Source organism: Dermacentor albipictus, chromosome 2 (assembly GCF_038994185.2).
Source record: "Dermacentor albipictus isolate Rhodes 1998 colony chromosome 2, USDA_Dalb.pri_finalv2, whole genome shotgun sequence".
NCBI lineage: Eukaryota > Metazoa > Arthropoda > Arachnida > Ixodida > Ixodidae > Dermacentor > Dermacentor albipictus.
This window is the reverse complement of record NC_091822.1, coordinates 55062009-55082044: the sequence shown is the minus strand read 5'-3', so window position 1 is coordinate 55082044 and position 20036 is coordinate 55062009. Positions and strand designations below refer to the sequence as shown.

General features: G+C 46.1%; 1 protein-coding gene across 4 annotated transcripts in view; it reads left to right on the top strand.

Annotated features, from left to right (window-relative positions):
• The window catches only part of LOC135901857 (Na(+)/citrate cotransporter-like), a 73529-nt gene that overhangs the window by 14229 nt on the left and 39264 nt on the right, over positions 1–20036 (top strand). For all 4 annotated transcript variants that reach the window (XM_065431692.1, XM_065431691.2, XM_065431693.1 and 1 more), the window contains exons 4-6: positions 7432–7609; positions 13011–13139; positions 18737–18868. In XM_065431692.1, the coding sequence (XP_065287764.1) occupies positions 7432–7609; positions 13011–13139; positions 18737–18868 (439 nt within the window). The remainder of the gene's footprint in view (positions 1–7431; positions 7610–13010; positions 13140–18736; positions 18869–20036) is intronic.

Below are 20036 nucleotides of genomic sequence, written 5' to 3'. Positions count from 1 at the left end.
TTCGGGATCGGCCCACGTATGGGGAGCGCTTAACGCCTGCTTCACCACCGCCGCGGGTCGGGTCGGTATTAACTATCCTCAGGATCGGCCCACGTATGGAGAGTGCTTAACGCCTGCTTCACCGCCGCCGTGGGTCAGTCCGGCATTGTACTAACTTCGGGATTTCGTTCTACACGCGGACACGATAGTGGAAAAAGTAGGCCTTAAGAGGAAGCTTTAGCTCGGGTGATTTGATCTAAATATATGTAAAAGGAGAATTAGATTTTTTCGGCAACCACTTCACCAAATTTGACAAGGTTTGTTGCACTTTAAATTAAAACGTACAATCTAGTAACTGTTGGTTTCGAATTTTTGATGTAGGTCATCATTTGTTTATTGAAAACTGGCAAAATCGAAACCATCAAGTTTACAACTCTGTCTTTCGGCAATAGAAAATGATATCACAATTCTGTGCATTGAATCTTACAGCACATCTAAAGCGGCCAAAATTGATATGTTACGCATGAATCTCAAGAAGTTTAGTAATATGGAAATACAGCTTTTGCAGAACCCTTGTACACAACGTAATAAATTCACGTAACATATAAATCGACATATCGAATTCGTCCGCTTTGAACGATTAATGGATGCCGTTTACAGAAGCGTGACATGTGTACTCTTGATGCGGAGCTTTTCATTTGTAAACTTCGCGCTTCTATCTTTTTCGCACTTTCGAATCTCTAAAATTCTTCTAACAACATTCAGGCCCTAAATGGAAAGTCCGCTTCCAAAAGTCACTAGAATTTACCTTTCTCTCTCGAATCCAGCAAATTTCATTGAAATCACCCGAGGGGTTATCTCAGAAAAGCGTTTCGGCGTTTTACATCTATTTAAATAGGATGCGTCGGAGTTGGGCCCGAGTTAAAGCTTACTCTTAACGACTTCGGTGCAAAAAATAAAAAAAGAATAAAAGAAAAAAAATGGCTGTGGCTTAGCTAAGGTTAAGCCCAGGATGCGAAGCATACTAGCCTTTATTTTAACGCGACAGCGTTAAGGAGCTCGTGTCGCAGAAAAGCCGGTGTCGTCGGCGTCGGCTCAGGCGTGCGGCGCTTGCTCAGGCGCACATTTCGTTGTCGCGCCGAACGCTGCGTTGCTCGACGCTCACCGCGTCCGATGCGGGGCGCGTAGTCGCTGCGCCGTAGCAAAGCCACCTAGAAACAGTCTCTGTAGCACGCCGCAACCTTCGTTTCTCATTCCAACGAGCAGCTCTGCCTCCAGAGGCATCTCACCTCGTGAGTGTCTATCAGAGGCAAGCGCAGCTGCTTATATACCGCCGCGACGCCGCGAGCTACGGCGCGAGTTGGAGCCCCGTTTCTCCTCTGTCGTGACGTCACGGTGTCACGTGGTATTGAAGGCAACACCGCCGCGCCTGAGGAGCTGGGTTGAGCTCTAGTAATATGCTTCGCATAAAAACGCCTCAGCCGTCAATATCGCCGCCTCAGATTTCGTCATGACGGCACAGCCACCATCGGCACGGCTCCGTGAGCAGCTACCAAGCTGTTCACTTTCGTTAGCTTCCTTCCCTCGGCGGCAGCGCATTGTCTTGATGCCAGCGACGCGCTAAATCTGCACGATCATTCCGTCATGCATCGCTTCTGCGAAAAAGCAAGCTTTCGGCGGCACACGTTCGCAGCTATATCGACAATAAGAATTTGAACTGCTAGCCTTAGAAACAACAGCGCGAATAAAAATTGAAAGCGGACTGGCCGGTCACAAAGAACATGCTCACGGGGCCATACTATTGATGACAGCATCACAAAAGGCTAAGTGCGGTCAGGTTGACTTTACAGGTTTGCAAGTAATGACTGACGTGCTAATTGCTTCATTATCACAGAAAGAACACCGCTTCAAGTTGTTAGCGCAGTTTGTGTGTGGTTCCTCCTTTGTGTCACGCCTTGAAGTGATGTTCTGTGACTTTACATGTTCTTTTTCTGCGTCAGTTACGCCTTCCAAGAGCGTTTACGTAGAATATTTTTGTTCGCATGCCTCTTACAGAAGCCTGTTTAATTGAAATTTCTTCGCTTGGCTGCATAATCTCGCGGACGGGCTCCAAGCTGCTCATTTTCTTTAGCCATGTAAGATCAATTACTGAAAGGGGAATTAACGTAGCTTTGTTCATTATGCACACAATTTTTCAACTTACTCCGCATCGAAAGGTTACAAATTTGAACACTCGCATGATAAAATGGTGTAACCATTGCTTGTATTGGTTTATTAGTTTTGTTTGGTGCAGTTAGAAGCTGCCGGCGTATTGGTGGTGCGGTAGGCTTCTTATAAAGTATGAAAGTACGGACAGGCAATCTTGGTGCAAATCAGCTTCATGAGCTCAAGAGGAAGCTTTAGCTCGGGCACAACTTCGACGCGACCTATTCATATATATGTAAAACGCAAAAACGTTTTTCTGAGATTACCCCTGGACCAATCATAATGAAATGCCTTGCATTTGAGCGGGTAAATTCAGTTCTAGCGACGGTTGGAAGCGGTATTTTGATTTATGGTCTGAATATTGTGAAAAGAATTTTTTACAAATTTGAAATTTCGTAAATAATAGACCCACGAAGATTATAAATTAATAGCTCTGCATCAAGAACAGATATCGCGGTTCTGTAAACAGCATCCATTAGACCATTTCAAGCGGACAAGTTCTCTATGTCAATTTATATCTTACGCGAATTTGTTACATTGTGTATTAGTGTTCTGCAAGATCTGTATTTCCATATAACTGAATTTTTTTAGATTCATGTGTAACATTTAAACTTTGTCCGCTTTAGAGCTACTATCAGATGTAATTCACAGAATTGTGATATCATGTTTTATTGCTGAGTTACGGATTTGTAAATTGATAGCCTCGTTTTCTGGAAATTCTCGATTTTTGCCAATTTTTAATAAAAAATTGGCGACCTCAATAAAAATTTGAATCCACCAGTCACTAGATATTATGTCTTTATTTTAAATGCAACAGACCGTGTCAAATTTGGCGCCGTGGTGGCCGAGAAAAACGAATTCTGCTTTTACATGTATTTAGATAGGAGCATCCGAGCTAAAGCTTCCTCTTAAGCACATGTGCCCAACCATGCACTTCTGCCTTTACAATGGACTATTCGCAGCGCTACGGTACATCACGCAGGGTGTGCGAGAACATTGTTCACGCTCCTGTTTCGATTTCTAAGCGCTGGTGGCATCAGGCTCGGTTTCGTGCCATCATCAGGAATAAAAACAGCTGCCTGGGGGAAAGCATTGGAAACATTTTCAGTACTTTTTAACATATGGATCAGTGCGGACATGTATGTTAGAACGAAAAGTACTGAAGTATTAGGATGACGGTTTCAGTGCATGTATTTTGGCTGTCTAATGTTAAGGTCTAAAGAAAAAATGCTGTGATTTTGTGACAGTTAATGCTGACATGAAATATGAGCTCCGACACACTACCCGTGTTGGAACTGGCCCCTAGACTACAGGGCTACATTGAACCACGAAATGCTGGTTTGATAAATACCAGTAATTGGAAAGTGTTTAGCTCTTGAATTTTCTGCACGTCGGCGCCGCTGTGCAGTCCTTGGGGGCCCTTTTTACCACGAGCACTATGTTTCAGCTAATATTAAAAGCAACTGTATCTTCTTACTTCTTTTTTTGGGGGGTGTGGGGGCTTTTTTTAGCGTCTGATCACTGTTCCAAAGTTAAAGGTTAGCTCAAGACGCACCTGCATGTGTTTCTAATATCCAGTACGTTGTCACGGATTCGATAGCGAAAGAGCGTTATTACATTGCGCGCGCGAAGCGAATACTGGCGCATGTTCTCCATCACATTTGAGGACCCGAGATTGCGCTGCAATGTACGGGCATTCCAACCAGAGGAACCGATGTTTTGATCTGTAGATCAGATCCAGAGGAAGCACTACTGTGCGCGCAGCCATCGTTGTGCTTTGAGTGTTTTTCAGTGCAAGATCACCCTTTATAATATGTTATATTCGTGACTCACTCTTCTGGAAGTGTTTTGTTCTTCACATCACTACAACGGGTGAGAGTAGAGACGTTCTCCATCTTCAGTGAGTGAATACTGGGAAACGGACTAGGACTCTTCTTGGCGTCTTCGTTTACACATTTACCGCGACAATTTGTTATTCATAACTCACTTTTTAATTTAGAAGCTATAAAGGGCAGTAATCTCATATTAACATGCGAGGGGTCTTCATAACACAGAAAAATTAAACGCTTTTAGTCGGCTTTCGCTGAAAGCCAATCTTGGCAGTTACTTATTCATCAGCCATGCCTCACCGCTCATTCCTTACTGGCAGGGTCTGTTGATTACAACTACGCTGTCGCTTCAAGTTACGACTATAACTTGACGCTTGCGATACTCTGGACTCTTGCTATTGCGGGAATACTATAAACATTGGCTTGCTGCACAAGTTAGAGAACATACATTTTAGAACAGCGTTTCTCGCCTTACATACGCTCAACACAAGCACTGCAGCATATTACGGTGCGCGTCCCTTCAAGACAGAGACGCGAACGCAAACATAAGAACGCGTTGGAAGACAGGGTATGCCGTCTTGGTCTTGGTGCCAAAGATATCCAAGCCAATAATATATTAGCAATCATGCTGTCATTTTTATGCAAAGGGGTTATATATTTAAACTTCTGGAGTGGCAGTCCAATTCGCCGCCTACGGGAGAGCGTGATGCCGCCGGCGGCCATATTGTTAGAGGAAAAGGAGGGCGGTACGTGGCCGCGGTATACGGCGCGGCGCTCCCTGTGCTTGCGGTTCTGCGAGGAAAAATAAAATTAAACCCATTTAAGAAGTATATTAGTCCGCCGTTGTGTGTCGCTGTTGTCAAATGAATGTCGTGGTGGTGGGTGCCTGGTGTTCTGTGTCTAATAAGTTGCGTTTCCTGTTTTCATCATTCAGTAACCTGCCGCATGCATCGGCAGTGTGATGCCCTTTCGTCGATACGTGGTGCTGGCCCGTATTGGCAGCGACATGGCCTCGAAATATATATAATCTTTATGCCATTTCTTTAAAAAATCACTGTTTGCGCGAATGAGCGTTCTTGGTTTAAACTTAGAAAACAAGAAAATAAATACTACGGTAGGTGTCATTTTTGTCCGGCGTTTCAGTTTTATCCGAAAAGAGTAGGTGAAAGCAAATTTACAATAAAGCTTAGGCGACCCATAATCTGCACGCAGCCGCAAGCTCTACATGCGCTCCATGCAATGAGAATAACCTGCCAAAGTTAAGGTCATGTGTCAGCTGGCGGCTCAAGCAATCTTTACTTTTTTTTCGTTTCTGCGTCCGTTCTGCCTGCGTCTGCACCGAAAACGAGAAGTGGGAAGGCAGATAAACAAAATTGTGGAGGGAGGTAGTTGCCTAATGGTTAGCGCGCCTAGCTCCCAAATGGAGGATGCTGCGAATCCATGGGGTCGAATCCCGGTGGTTTGTTTGTGAAAACAACTTTCTGTGCTCTCTGGTGAGGGCTAAGCCCAGAATGAGGCGGCAGCTTGATGACAACGGTCGCCGTCAACGTAACAGAATAAGCGGGCGTGCAAGGTCACACCTAAAGCCGAAAGTATATTCAGAGGAAATACAGTATGCTGCTGTCGAAAAAAAAAGTGATGAGTAACGAGCAGTGTTGTTGAGCGAGGCTGTCAACCGATAATATCCCCATAGACAAGACCACGCTCTAATACCGGTGCTCAACAGGAAGCTACATCGACAGCATGTCACCTAGGGTGTAACTGATGCTTCATTAAGGTCGTTGCGTGTTTGTGTTGTGTCTAGCAGGAGCGAGTAGTGTGCGGGATGACACATTTGAGAAGGCGGTGAGCGAAGTCCGCGAAAAGTACTTGACGATAGCCATATTGTACGTCGACGCCGGTTGAAGAAAGCCTGCGACTTCAGTTGCTCAGGTCGCCAGAAAGGCTTGAGTAATAGCATACCACTGGGCATATTTGCTAACCACAGCGATAGATGCACACTTTGCGGAAGTAAACAGAGGAAAGGGACCTAGTGAGTTGGCCGGCCTTTACCAGCTCTGCCATAGTTTAAAAATGAATGTGGCGAAGTATGGCGCATAAAATAGTATATGCCAACCCAAATGAATCAGCGTGGTCACAGTTGCGCGACACGCCATGGTGGCCTGCCACCAGGACATATTGAGTTGCAGCGATGACTGTTTTCATTGGGTGCTTGAGAATAAAAACGAGCACATTAGAGACGTCCAAGGGACGTTTCTACGGTACAAGAGCACATCGATACCCCCCCCCTCAAAAACACACACACACACACACACACACACACACGAAAATAGCCTTGCCAATAGGGGCATCATAAGATCGAGCACTACGGCGCTTGATGATATTGTTCAGGATGACATCAGCGTTTCAATCAGCGTTTATATCTGAGAAAATGAGTTGAAGTTACATTTATTTGCATCACAATGGCGGGCGTAATCAGGCAAACATTGATAGCACTTCATTACAGGGTGCCTGACTACTCTGTGGAGATTACGTACGACAATGACAACAAAGAACACAGAAAGCTTCGTTTACGTCAATTCGCACATACGTGAGATCCGCATAATTTTTTGGACTATCAATTTATATGCTTAAGAATGGCGTTCATTAATGCAATACTTGCATTCACAGTGAGCAAAAGCGGCAGTCGTCTCCACAGTAGAATTCATTTAAACGACTTTATTGCCATGGACATTATATCATTGCCAACTTCCGTGAGATTGTAGTCGTCAAAATGGTATACAAGTGACAGGGAAACCCGGAGGTTAATGAACGGCAAGAAGCCGTCCACGACGGCGTCTCTCGTAGACGGTGTGCGATGTTCGGACGTTAACAATGTGTGCCGACTGAAGAAAGGCTGCCACGGAGTGCTTCTGACGGTTAGCCTAGCTTGTTAACTCTGTAGCATCAAAGAATAAAAAAAACCATATCAAAAGCCCAGAATCCATCATAGCTCGTCGCGACTAAACGCTCTTAGGTCGATAAGTCATTTCCAGGCGACGAGCGGCTATGCTTTATCCAGAACACTGATAACGCCGGCGGGACAAGCATTGTGTCAAAGTTCAATGCGCAGGGATATATCTTTTAATTATTTTATTTTCCTTTTGTTGACGTCATCACGCGTCACCGCGGGAAGTTTGAAATGTTTAAGGTCAGTACGCCACGTGGTGGCACTCACGCGAACTAACCCCTCGTGTCCGGAAAAGCTGGATACGATCACATCTCTGTTTCCCAACTTTCGCACTTCATTCGCGCACTGGTTTTATGTCCGAGACTCGTGCCATAGAGAGAGAGAGAGAAACTTTATAGAATTCCTCGCACCCTCGGCACACCAGACTGGCGCAAACCCGGAACAGCATGCTCGTGTCCATTGTCGCAGACACGGTTGCTGCGGTCCGGGCCCCTCGAGGAAATTCAGCGCCGCTGCCTCCTCCGCAAGGTGACGCGCGAGCTCGCGCCCACGGAGCGCCGCGTCCTGGCCCGGTTGATCTGCCGCGAGCAGTGTCCGCTTCCAGCGCGGCGGCACAGAACCAGGTCACCGGACACCGAGCAGCAGGGTGCGTGTGATCAGAGCACCTCGCCGCGCTTCCCTCGTTTCATCCGTAGGACTAACGTTAGGCTTAGGCAGTTTCTTTTAGCACATACTGTACGCTATATGTGGTTCAGTCAAGCCTACCCATTGCGCGAACGGTTAAACAAGCCTAATATGATGGGTTCTTGACTAATTGCGAACACTTGGGTTTCTTTAACGTTTACCTGAATATACGTATAGTGAACTCTCATTTGAGTGAGCTTCAAGGGCCTCAAGGAAATAGTTCACCTAACTGAAAGTTCACTAAACTGAATATTCACTAGAATATGGAACAACATAGGGCAGGCGTCGGCAACCTTTTAAGGTGGAGGGCCGAGTTGCATGAAGCCGACACGGCGGGGGCCGGACAGCAAATCGGAAGGGGTGGGGGAGGTGCTTTGCAGGCAAAGAGAAATTTCGGCGAATCGACAATAACATACAAAACCGAGATAGAAATGTTTGTTTTCAGCACGCATGTCACGAAGTTGCAATTTACAAAGTTAGCTTACAAGCAAAAAAAAAAAAGACCTCTCTCAGTGCGACTTTTGGTGCTGAAAATTCTTAGCCAACTCGCAAATAAACTTCCACGTCGGCCTTCAGATAGGAAGCAACAAGGGTAGGGGTGGGGGGGGGAGGTTCTGATTGTGCCGGGGGCCGCATAATACTGCCCCGCGGGTCGCAGGTTGCCTACCCCTAGCATAGGATCAAAGTGTCTAAAGTGGGAAATGCAAGTGGTGAAGTTATATACATCGACATATACGAAGCTCGAAATAATTACATTACTGCCTTTCTCATTTTGAAAAAAAAATCTAACATTCGTTTGCACTAGTGTTCTTAAAGCGCAAGAAGTAACAAAGCTGTCCAGAGAGTCTATGGTTTTGTGCACTTCCTCTGGCACAGCTGGGACACGAAGTCTCGCAAATTCCCAAGGCATCCTACAGCCTCGGTTAAAATTACAGGATTTGAATCTGCCTCTGCCATTGCATCTTCCTCGTGGCACTCTTCTTCTTCGGGACGAACACTGGAAACAATTTCCAGGTCTGATAGTTCAGCACAGGTAACCAGCTCAAAGTCACACAACACACTGCCGCCCCTGGAGGGGCGATTTGGGGGTGGCGGGCATCGGCTACGCCAGCACTGCAGAGCGCAAAACTTCGTTGAACTGATTTCGAAAATGAGTCCTGGCTCACTGATCAAGTTCGTTCAACTGAAATATTCGCTATTCAGAAATTCGTTGAACTGAAATTTTTTGCATTGAACGCATAGGAAAACTGCCGGTGATTTTCCAAAAGTTCGTTATTCTGAAATGTTCGTTAAACCGACGTTGGTACAACTGAGAGTTTACTGTATAATATTGGTTTTGCATTCTGCCTACGTCGAAATGCGGTATTCGCCACCGGGAATCGAGCCCGCATCTCAACAGCGAAGTGCATAGCCACTGAGACATCGGGTCGAGCGAGTGGCGAGAGCGCAGAAATCTCGATGCCTGTGCGTATAGGGCGGCACTGCAGGAGAAATGCACGCAAGAGCCACGCAATCGAAGCGGCCTGCGTGCACACTTTGGTCCCTAAACTAACAAATTAAGCGGAACTTACCTGAACGGGAACTGCCCAAAATATGCGTAGCATCATATGGCGGTCGGCGTGGTGCGGAATGTGCTATGCGTGGTAAGTGCTCATGCAGTATGCGTTATTTATTTATATATGCGTGACGAGTATGAGCAGAGAGATGCACATACATACATTGCCTGACATATATACACATTCCCCACCACGCCGACCGCCATATAACGCTACACATATCTTCGACAGTTGTAGCTCAGCGAAGTTCCGCATAATTTATTTGCGCGGTGCTCGGCGAGGCATAAACAACGCGTTAATGCCCTCACAGGCAGCGGAAGGGAGGGGGCAGACGTCTGCGCCTGCATGCGCAATTTATGCACGAGTGGCGAACGCTCTCGTTTTAGGTCTCCCTTAGTCACCTTCCATCCTCACTGATTGGGAGCCTACAAGGGCGTCTCATGCTGCTTGATATCCCCGTTTTAGCACAGGCTTAGGCCTTTCTAGTCTAGGTTTAACGCCTCCTTTCTACGCGTGGTGTGTGGGGAACGTCCAAAGCATGAAGAGCTCGTGGAACGTTTTGCGGCGGCGCGCCTATTGATATCGTGGGCAATGGGTCGTTTGTCACTGTACTACATGGCAGCTGTAAACCAAGGTAAACTGGTAGCGAACCTTTTTTAATAGGAGTCCATGTGTCAACAAAATGGCGGCGTGTGGTGACCGTCGCCATCTCTAAGTCGTGGGGATAACTACGGCAAAAAAAAAGGACGCATTCACGCCCGGAAATGGAAGTGACGTTGAGATCTCATGCTGCTTGGTGCGAATGGTTGCACTTTTTTGGCGTCCGGCATTTCGACTGCTACGCCATCAGTTTTCTTTTGAGGCTGAGGCGAGCTTGCGACTCGCGTCAGCTGAAGTGCCAGCGTGTAATTAAACTATAGCAGTGGTGTATGTCTTAACGTTAACATAATTAGGCTGTTATTGACGGTAATTGCTCCAGTAGGTTCCTTAGGAAGGTAAGCGAATGCGATAGAAATAAATGACAATGCTACACAAATTTCAAAAGCAACTTCACTTTTGTTCGTCTAGAATGGTACAACCAATATACTTGACTAAGCAAACATATGTTTGTATGAATGATAAACATTATGGCTAGCATGTAGTCGTAATGTATAGCAACATATGCGAAGCCTTCTCGCAGAATCATTCGCAGTTGCATGCGACACCGTGTATTGATATCCAGCAGTTATCATCTGAGACAACATTGCACCACATTATCATTTAGAAAGCAGTAGACTTACTAATTTGCTTGTCTGAGGGCACTCAGAGCCTGTGTCACGGAGAGTGAACAAGCACAGCGCGACGGTTCTTCGCGGACCGCTCCGCGTTTATCGTCGCGGTGAGACCAAGCGGTTCGGATGCCACAGCGGGAACTTGCACGATAAAAAAACCTGCGCTCACATCTTTCGCCAATAAATGCCGTGTCCCTGTAGATCACGCAAAATTTGAAGTGAAGCGCGCGCCAAACTTTGAACAAGCACGCAAAGAAATAAAAAAAAAACTCGGACGAAATCGCAGCGATCAAGTGAGCAACGCCATTGCGCACGACATAACAGCTGGCTTGCACAGGCCAGTTAGTCCCCCGTCAGAATCACTGATTGGTACAGGTCACCAAGAAAGAACTAATACATTACAAAATAGCAAAAATTAACATTTGTTGTTTTAGTACAGCAAAACTATTTGAAACTGAATATTTACTCGTATGACAGTATTCTAATTAAACATGCCCGAAAATTTTTTTTCTTATGTAGGTTTCCTAGTTTCAGTGTTCCCCCCCACCCCTTTCACCCAGTCGCGCTTGAATCCTGCACCACCAATTAATATCTCTTGCAAAAGGTATTGGCACGCTTTTCGTTCCAAGCTTCGCGACCTATTCAGATGGACCTTGCATTAAACGCGATGTTCAAGTAGCCTGGAAGCACCCGTTTGAGAATGGAATGGCTGCAGGAAGCTGTACAGTGTTTTATAGCCATAATAATAATAATAATAATAATATTTGGCGTTTTACGTGCCAAAACCACTTTCTGATTATGAGGCACGCCGTAGTGGAGGACTCCGGAAATTTTGACCACCTGGGGTTCTTTAACGCGCACCTAAATCTAAGCACACGGGTGTTTTCGCATTTCGCCCCCATCGAAATGCGGCCGCCGTGGCCGGGATTCGATCCCGCGACCTCGTGCTCAGCAGCTTTTATAGCCATGTTTCACTGACATACTTCGCTCCGGTTACACCAACGTTTCGTTTAACTGCTCGCGAAGAAAACTGGTGTGGCAGCGTTCACAAAGTGGTTGTCGAATAGGACATCAACGAATGCTTTGTTTAACCACCCCGTTCACGATCTTGCGCACTAAAATAAAGGGACCCTTAAGTGCTCGCCAAGGCAGCGTTTTAATGATGAACATTAAGGAACAGCTGACAAATGTTTGCAACATTGGAGCTGAGCCAGTACACTTCTACAAGAGCATTATTCCCGTCGAGGTCGGGTACCGTTTACACTGTAAAGTAATTTACACTCTTAAAAGTGAAGAGGGGTGTAAATGTGTCTATAACTCGCACCCTTAGGGCGTTATTTATATAACAGATACCCTATGGGTGTTAGTTATAGACACATTAACACCCTTTCGCACATTTAAGGGTGTAAATTATTTCACAGTGTACGCTGTGTCTAGCTACCAATTTTGTGGTCGAGCAAATGTGGCGACACACACTGTAAGAAAAACCAAATATGTTCCAAACAGAGCCTACGCATGGCGAGAACGCGGTCATGGTGCTATGGTACCGGTAACGCGCCTTCGCCATTTGTCGGCACTGCTCTAGACTTGTTTGGTACTGTAGCACAAAGAGGCCGCTCGTCGAACAGCACATGCCAATTGCGCTCGCCGCCAGCAATGGCTGCTGTTGCGAACTGCTATTCCGAAATGTCCTCGCCCTGTACGTCCCTATATCTGAGAGTGGACTCTCCCCAGGTATGAAGCTTATCTTTCGTACGTCTTTTGCATGTTTTGGTAGCCACTTTTCAGCCCAAAATTAGTGCCCGAAAAATAACCTGACCTACCATAGACCCCTGTCACCTCTAAACAAACATATTCACGGTGACTGTCTCACACATGTCGTGGCATTCAAGCAGTCCGAAAGACGGTGTCGAATATTTCCGTCCAAGTCTCCCTCTATCCGTAGAGCAACAAGAGCTCAACTTCAGCGCCGAATAATGAAAAGTAATATTGTGAACGGTGCCTGTCGCCCGGTGTAATCTTACCTATCATCCTTGTCGCGTGGATTGCAGAACCCCCGTCCAATAATTTCTACGGAATGGCCACATATTTTAAAGATCGTGGTATTGTTTTATCACTGACTCTTGAAATGAAACTAAACCGAAAAGCCAAGAACAAGGTCGACGCCACAACATCAGTTATTGTCCCAAGTAATGACAGATCATAAATTAAGCAAATAGCCAGGGCGTGAACTACCATTTTACTACCATGCTTGGCCCTCCCTTTACGCTTTACAGGTAAGTGAATACAGCAGATTGTCGTTGTCGTAGTTGTAACGAAAGGAAAATTTTTAAGCACTTTTTAGCCGTATCACTGTCAACACCTCAGAAATTTCTGTCGCCCTGACAGAAGTTCTTGTAGTGGGATCTTATGCCCAGTCGCCGCAGCGAAATCGACAGCTTGAGACAGAAGTTGCTTCCTCCTACGTTCTCCCACTTTCTATGAACGCCATCACCTTCCATTGCCAAAGAGACACGCTTATATTCATCGTGCACAGAAACTGAGGAATCGAGCGGCCTGCTGCGCGGATTCGACTTGAAGCCGGATGTGAAGCAGCCGGCGGCGCACGCCAAGTCGGATTCGAGAACTAAGTGGGCGCCGCCCAACCTAACGCCGCCAATCCCTGGTGAGTCTCCGCGTGTCACATCCGTATCTGCTAGTGTAAAACGGGACTCCATCGCCGTGGAGGTTGCCACGCTTGGACTTTAGGACTTTCCAAAAACGGCATTCAGGTTTCGCTGTGTCTATGTATTTATCCAGGCATCAGCGACATTTCAGAGTGGCCGCACCTTAGTCATCACTGTCTGAAATATTACTGGGTGCCCTTATCCGCAGAACCACCTGATATTGCGTTTAAATAGCGCCATTTAGTTGCCATTGCGATGGAAAATTTGAACACATCTGCCAAATATACCGTAGCCCTAACCTTCTTATTGACTCGCAAGGCGCACTAAACCCCTTCAGCGTTGAATAGGCCTATATGAATTCAGGTTTACGGACACCAGGATCGCCGAACGATCTCGGAAGCTACATAGTCTAGCAACTTATAAGTTGCGATTCAGGTGAGTTGAGAGGAATGGAAAGCATTGGTCAGCATTTGTTTTCAAATAACGACAGCGACAGTGCAGCCGTTACAATTCGTATTGAAGTGTAGCCACGGGTGCATGCCTCAATGTTGGTCAGCGGTATTTCTTAGAATGCGTAAACACTACGTGTGTTAAACTCGCCATTAAATCATGTTGACATTACGTGCGTAAGCCATGCACTAGAACACGATAACATACGGAGCATGCGCAGTAAGGACAACGCTATTTTTTTACATTGCACCGAAGCGGGCCCCGAAGCGGGTGCCGAAGGACGCTAGAGCAGTTTGTGCGACCTTTAAAGGTTGAAATTTACCTTGAAAGCGGCCTTGAAATCTCGAACTTTAAAGCGACGTTGTCGACACGTTCTGCGACAACATTCGCCCTTTTTAGTTCCGACAAGAATGGGCGAACAAAGAGTGTGTGAAAAGTGTTGCAACGGTGTTTCAACGTGCAAGATGTTGCAGCTCCTTGTAAGTGTTTATTTATTTATTTATTTAGCAAATACTGCCGGCCTGTATTACAAGCCTTAGGCAGGAGTGGGGTACATAAGTAACAGGAACAAAGAAATCGTACATTGCAACAAAACAACGAGACTCGGCTGGAGTGCAAAACACAGTAGAATAAAAAAAAAAAACACTCGATTCAAAACGAATTGCATGTGTGCCCTATTGTTCACTCAGGGCTTGTAAAAACAAGATAACCGTTTCGGAACTGACCACGTTTCCAGGCAGATCGTTCCATTGAACAATGGTGCGGGGGAAAAATGAGTATTTAAAAACATTTGTTTTGCACAAAATTGCGCCGACTTTTTTGGAATGATAGGAACGCGTAGGGCGGTGGGAAATGGGCTCAACTAGAATGCCTTCCTCTAGTTTTATTGTATTATGACAATATAAGTAAAATAATTTTAGTCGTTCGCGGTGACGTCGGATGTCCAACTGTTCGAGTCCTGCGGTGTGCAGCAGGGCTGTTGGGCTTATACTCCAGCTGTAACAATTAAATATGAACCTGACTGCCTTGCGTTGGACATTTTCTAGTTTCGCTTTGTTACTTTCGGTCCAGGGATCCCATACTGCCGCAGCATATTCTAATAGCGGTCGTACATAGGTTTTATAGGCTAAAAGCTTTATTTCCTGAGTAGATTGAGCTAGTGTTCTCCTCAAGTAATGCAGTTGTCTTAGGGCTTTTTTTTCGATATACGAGATATGTGCATTCCATCGAAGATCAGAGGTTATGTGAATTCCTAAGTATTTAAAGGTATTTACGACTAAGAGGGGTTTGTTGGCTATGCGATATGTAAAACTTAAGGGATTCTTTTTCCGTGTGACAGTCATTGCTACGGTCTTTTTCAAATTCACAGTCATTTGCCACGTCGAGCACCAGTTTTCAATTGCAGATAGCGAATCGCTTAAAAGAAGTTGATCGTTAGGACTAGAAATTTCTTGATAAATTATACAATCATCAGCGAACAATCGCAGTTTAACATGTATGTTTTCAGCAATGTCGTTAATGAATACTAGAAAGAAAAGGGGACCTAGAACAGAGCCTTGCGGAATACCGGAATCCACTGGGACCGCATCAGAAAGGACACCATCGACAACTACACTTTGACGCCTGTGCGAAAGATAGGCTTCAATCCACGAGAGAAGGCAATCGTGTTTTAATATGGGTTTTAATTTTAACAGTAACTTATGATGTGATACGCGGTCGAACGCCTTCTCGAAATCAAGAAAAATGATATCGACTTGACTTTGCCTATCTAATGCTGCTGCCAGGTCGTGGACAGTTGCAATCAGTTGAGTAATAGTGGAAAGACCGCGACGGAACCCATGCTGTCGGTTATCGATAACGTGGTTCTCCTCAAGAAAATCGGTTATGTGTTTACAGATGATGTGTTCTAGCAGCTTTACGGAAGTACACAGAAGAGAAATCGGCCTGTAGGAAGAAGGTGTTGACGGGTTTTGTTCTTTAGGAATCGGAGTGATTTTTGCGAATTTCCAATCTGATGGCAACTCTGAACGTTCTAGCGATTTCTTAAAAACTAAGGTTAAGTACTTTGCACACCACTCAGCATAACGGACTAAAAAGGTGTTGGGTATTTCATCGATACCTGGCGACTTCTTGGTGTTTATGTTGAGCAGAAGGGCTAACACGCCTTCCTCAGTTACACAAATGTCAGTGATTGGAGGTAAATCAACCATGGAATAGGACTGTGGTGCGAAACCGTCGTCATGTGTGAATACCGAACTAAAGTACTGGTTGAGCGCCTGTGCAATTTCTAACTTGTCGTGCGTAGTCGCGCTATCTGTAGAGAGGCCAAGAACCGTTTTCTTGCGCGGCGCGAGATATCGCCAGAACTTACTTGGAGATGAGACAAGAAAGTTTTTCAGACGCACAGTATGGAAATAGTGTTTAGCCTTACTGATAGAGTCCCGTAACGACTGGCGTAGTGCGGAAATCTTATCGGCTGTGGCCTCTGAGAGACGTTTTGTATGCTGACGTCTTGCTTTTTTCAGTTTACGCCCCAGACGCGCAATGTCCTTTGTCATCCATGGATTGCTGCTGCGCACTATTTTCCGTTTTCTTGGCACAAAATCAGTTATGCATCGGTGAACTAAGTTTTTGAAGAAAACCCACATGTGCTCAACAGAAGAACTCTGCGATTCATACAAACCAGAAAAAGAAGAAAACGAACTGTATAGCTCATCTAAAATATCGACGTCACTTGCACGTGAGAACAAGGGAATAACTATCTCTTTCTTCTGAAGCTTTGGTGTAGTGTGCAGTTCCAAGGTTAGATTGAGCATTTTGTGGTCTGATATTCCTTCTAAGACATCCACATGGGGGTTACGGCGTAGCAGGTTGGCGGTAACAAGGAAGAGGTCCAGAGTTGACTGTGAGCAATTTTGTACGCGGGTGGGCTCAGTGACTAGCTGAGTCAGATTATGCAAGAGCACCACATCGAGGAATGATTGACAGGCTCTAGTTAAAGCCTCTGGAGTATCGGTTAACCAATTTATTGACGGAAAGTTGAAATCCCCTGTCAACAACAAGTTAGCAGAACGGATTTCATTTTGGCATAAGAATTCGTTAAGCTTTTCTACAAATGTATTATTGGAGCTCGGAGGCCGATAAAATCCCCCAATTATTAAATGGAATTCCTCTAGGAATACTTTCACTATTACACTTTCTAGCCCGTCAATGTTTGGTAACCTTGACACTCGCAGAGATTCTTTGTATATTATTGCGACGCCACCACCGCGACCATTTCTGTCACTCCGGAAAATATTATAACTACACGGTGTTACTTCGCTGTCATAAATATCTGGATGTAACCACGTTTCCGTCACTACTACAACGTGAGGGTGATGCGCTAGGATAATGCTGTCTAAGTCAGTTAATTTGTTCGCTATACTTCGGGCATTGACATTGATGCACCGGAACGTCTTTTTAGGGCAATCATTTATTCATTGTGTTCGTTTTACACTGCGGCTATCTTGAACAATAGGAACCCTTTTCATCAAAGTGCTGTCCCATCGAAACATGACATCATCTATCTTAATCTTATCGTATACAAGTTTCACTTTCCTGCCTTCTTTTCTGTCCTCAGCTGCACTCGCCCAGAGGTTTTTTCTAATTGTTCTTGTAGCAGCGGAAAAATCCTCAGACACAGAGATTTCGGTTCCCTTAAATTTATGAGAATTTTTAAGTACATTCACTTTTTCGCAGTGATTGAACATTTTAAGAATTATTGGCCGAGATTTGTTTGCTTGTTTACGCCCTAGCCTATGGATTCTTTCTATCGAGGAGACCTGTACGTCCAACTTGTCCCGAAATAGGTTCACCACTGTCTCAGAAAGTGTTGCCGAAGTTTCAGACACCTTTTCGTTAATACCAAATAAGATAAGGTTATTGCGGCGGCTTCTATCCTCAAGGTCGACCAGTTTCCTTTCAAGACTTTGGACAGTGCTTTCCAAATCGGCAATCTTAGAGCCTAGTTCTTTTACAGTTGACATAGATTCTTCCACCTGTTTTAACTGAACTTCTATTGCACCCAACCGTTTTTGCATGGTTTTCTGGCCTTCGAGTAGCTGACGAAGCAGTTCCTCAGTAGTACCAGGCCCAGGGTTACACTCAACGTCCCCGCAGAGCATGAGAAGAGCAACAAAAACATTCCGTAAGCGCGAAAATAATGTACACACATTGTGAGGGCACACCAGCTGGACGAAACAACGATCACTCGTTCGAATAGAACCATAATTGTTACTAACCTGCGTGAAAAGCAGGAATGGTTTCATCGCGATGTTGTGGGACTGCCAGCCGGTGTGCCCACTGAAGGGATCCCAGACCGGGCTATTCCTTATGTAGAGTGAAGACGATGACGATGAAGGGGGCGGTGTCCAGCTGTTGGTGTCGACTTGATGCGGCAGTTCTTGTGCGCAGACTCCGTTCGAGTGAGCTGAGCAAACTCGACACACAGCTTCATTCGTTGCACTGGCCGTCTCTGTCGTTCCAAGTAGCAATACCTGCGTGAAAAGCAGGAATGGTTTCATCGCGATGTTGTGGGACTGCCAGCCGGTGTGCCCACTGAAGGGATCCCAGACCGGGCTATTCCTTATGTAGAGTGAAGACGATGACGATGAAGGGGGCGGTGTCCAGCTGTTGGTGTCGACTTGATGCGGCAGTTCTTGTGCGCAGACTCCGTTCGAGTGAGCTGAGCAAACTCGACACACAGCTTCATTCGTTGCACTGGCCGTCTCTGTCGTTCCAAGTAGCAATACCTGCGTGAAAAGCAGGAATGGTTTCATCGCGATGTTGTGGGACTGCCAGCCGGTGTGCCAAGAAAATCGGCAAAATGCGCGGAAAGCAGCCAGGTAAATGCTTACCCCGTCAAGGGTTAGGTTACCACGTCAAAAGAGGATTGGTGCTCGCTCGATAGATTACGGTAGAGCGTGCGACCTCGTTCTTGCGTTCGCACCGTATGTTCAGTCCTTGTCAAGATGTGCCTTTTCAGATTCTTGGGAGACACCCGTCCTCGCCGTGCTCATTGGTGTATTGCGTTACCTGCTGTCAGCATATGTTAATTCCTCGTGGCAAAAAAATAAAAGTTCCACCGGCCCTGTTCCGCACATTGCAGGGCCCCGTCGCACGTCGCGCATCAAGCTCCTGCTTCCACCGGAGAAGCCGACGGACGACGTGGCCTCGCAGCGGATCGTCGCGCCGGGGGAGTCGTCGCCCGATTGGATCAAGCGCACACTCCGCGACGAGCGTGAGCGTTTCTCAGTTGGCTTTGACGCGCTCCATTCGAGTTGCTCCGCGCGCTCCTTAATTATGGCAGTCGCTCGCAGTGCAACGAGCAGGGACCGCATTCTGTAACAATTCTTTTTCTCAGAATGTATTCGTTACCATCTGGCCCCGCAGAGGCTCATGCATGTAGCAAGCGATAGCGGGACAGCGGCTTTTGTACCGGGATATGACAAACGGCAACAATAGTAACAGTATGGTAAAGGGCTGGTTCGTATTCCATTGCTCGTGGGGATGAACGGTTGCCAAACAAGATCCTCTCATTTGGTCTCGTGTTTGTCACCTTGAGCATCCCTCTTCCTGCGAACCCAGTGACTTGTTCAAATAGCGGGTGGTACAACGTGAGACGGCCATAAGCCTTGTCTTGAGCAGCGCTATGCCAGAGGACACGAAGGGTCACGACATTGAAAAAAACTTGTTGCGTAGTTTTAATGCAGTAGAGAACACTGCAGCTAAACGTGAGAATATTAGAAATGGACACGGTAGGTCTCTCTCTGCGTGTAGTCGAGCTGTAGTTCGCCCAGGTATTCGTGGTGTTGGCAGGATAATATGGTTCTTCAGAACCTCTTTGGCACTCTCCATACACGCGATTCAAAAGTAAGGATAGCAGACACAGTGATGAGATTTCCACATCATCTCTTCAGAATGCAGTAATGTATTAAGAAACACGATTTTTTATGTGAGTTGGCCGAGCTAAGCAGCAAGTATGGTGCGTTTCTCATATAATGAGCCATATGCGACACCACCACCACCACTTTATCTTGAGAATAAAAAGACTGCCACAAATTGCCGGAACAGCATTGCCTAAGTCAAGCGTTGGCTTCGTATTGCAGTCTTGCTGACACGTCCACTTGTGTGTGATGCCTGAGTGTGCGTGACCCCGACGACAGGACGTCATTTCAACGGCGAAATGATGACGTGATGGCGATAGCCATCACGTCATCATTCCTGCAAGCCTGGAAGTGATTATGCGGACTCCACCCGCCGGTCAGGAGCGGTCACTCGGTCAATCGTCAAGCCTGAAGAGACTGCCATCCCCCGATATCGCTGCTTTCGGGCAAACTATCTCTGGCTTTTAAACCCCTATTCTCAAGGGAGCGACGCGGGACAGATCCTCCGAAGTAAGGGGAAGT